The sequence below is a fragment of the Arachis ipaensis genome, chromosome B05 (assembly GCF_000816755.2).
Source record: "Arachis ipaensis cultivar K30076 chromosome B05, Araip1.1, whole genome shotgun sequence".
Classification (NCBI taxonomy): Eukaryota; Viridiplantae; Streptophyta; class Magnoliopsida; order Fabales; family Fabaceae; genus Arachis; species Arachis ipaensis.
The window spans coordinates 16,117,190-16,117,882 of NC_029789.2; the positions used below are offsets into that span (position 1 = coordinate 16,117,190).

General features: G+C 33.8%; 1 protein-coding gene across 1 annotated transcript in view; it reads left to right on the forward strand.

The window, feature by feature from the left end:
* The window catches only part of LOC107643109 (hydroxyproline O-galactosyltransferase HPGT1), a 5,038-nt gene that overhangs the window by 2,708 nt on the left and 1,637 nt on the right, over positions 1–693 (forward strand). The window contains exons 7-8 of the mRNA XM_016346675.2: positions 240–363; positions 546–633. Coding sequence (XP_016202161.1) covers positions 240–363; positions 546–633 — 212 coding nt within the window. The remainder of the gene's footprint in view (positions 1–239; positions 364–545; positions 634–693) is intronic.

The window sequence follows — 693 nt, forward strand, 5'->3', positions numbered from 1 at the left end:
ACGTTTGTTAAAACGTAGGCTTATTCAACTTTTGTTCAACTCAGCAATTTTGGGCATTTGCTGTATTAATGTTGAATCATGTGTGTTTTGTTCAAAGTTTGTTCTTACTTCGCCTGGTGCACTATTAAGCTTGATGTAGTGATGGACTTTAAGATAATATTTAGCTACCTCACATGAAGTTGTATACTTAATAATGCAAGAATCAAATTATTAATCTTATTATCTGCTCCCCTCCTCAGGATAATCAAGTGGAGGCACCTGAAGAGAAAGCAAAAAAGATAAAATCATTCTTCATTTATGCTGTGGACAAATGGGATGCAGAGTTTTATCTTAAGGCCAATGACGATGTATATGTTAATGTTGGTATGTTGTCCTTAATAAGGCTTATTTCTGCAGTTTTACAGAACTAGAAGAAATCATATTTAATATTCTAGTTTGCAATATAACTTGAGGACTGAAGTACATATTGTTCATGAAAAGCTACCGGAATTATTGGGATTTCTTTGTGATTTTATGAGCATTCAATGACTTGATTTCTTATGCAGATGCCCTGGGAGGAGTTCTAACTTCTTATTTGGATAAGCCCCGTGTTTATATTGGTTGTATGAAATCAGGCGAAGTTTTCTCTGATCCGTGAGTCTGCGCCTAATGTTTTATCTGGTTATGATATTATTTTTTGTGTTATTAGAATTT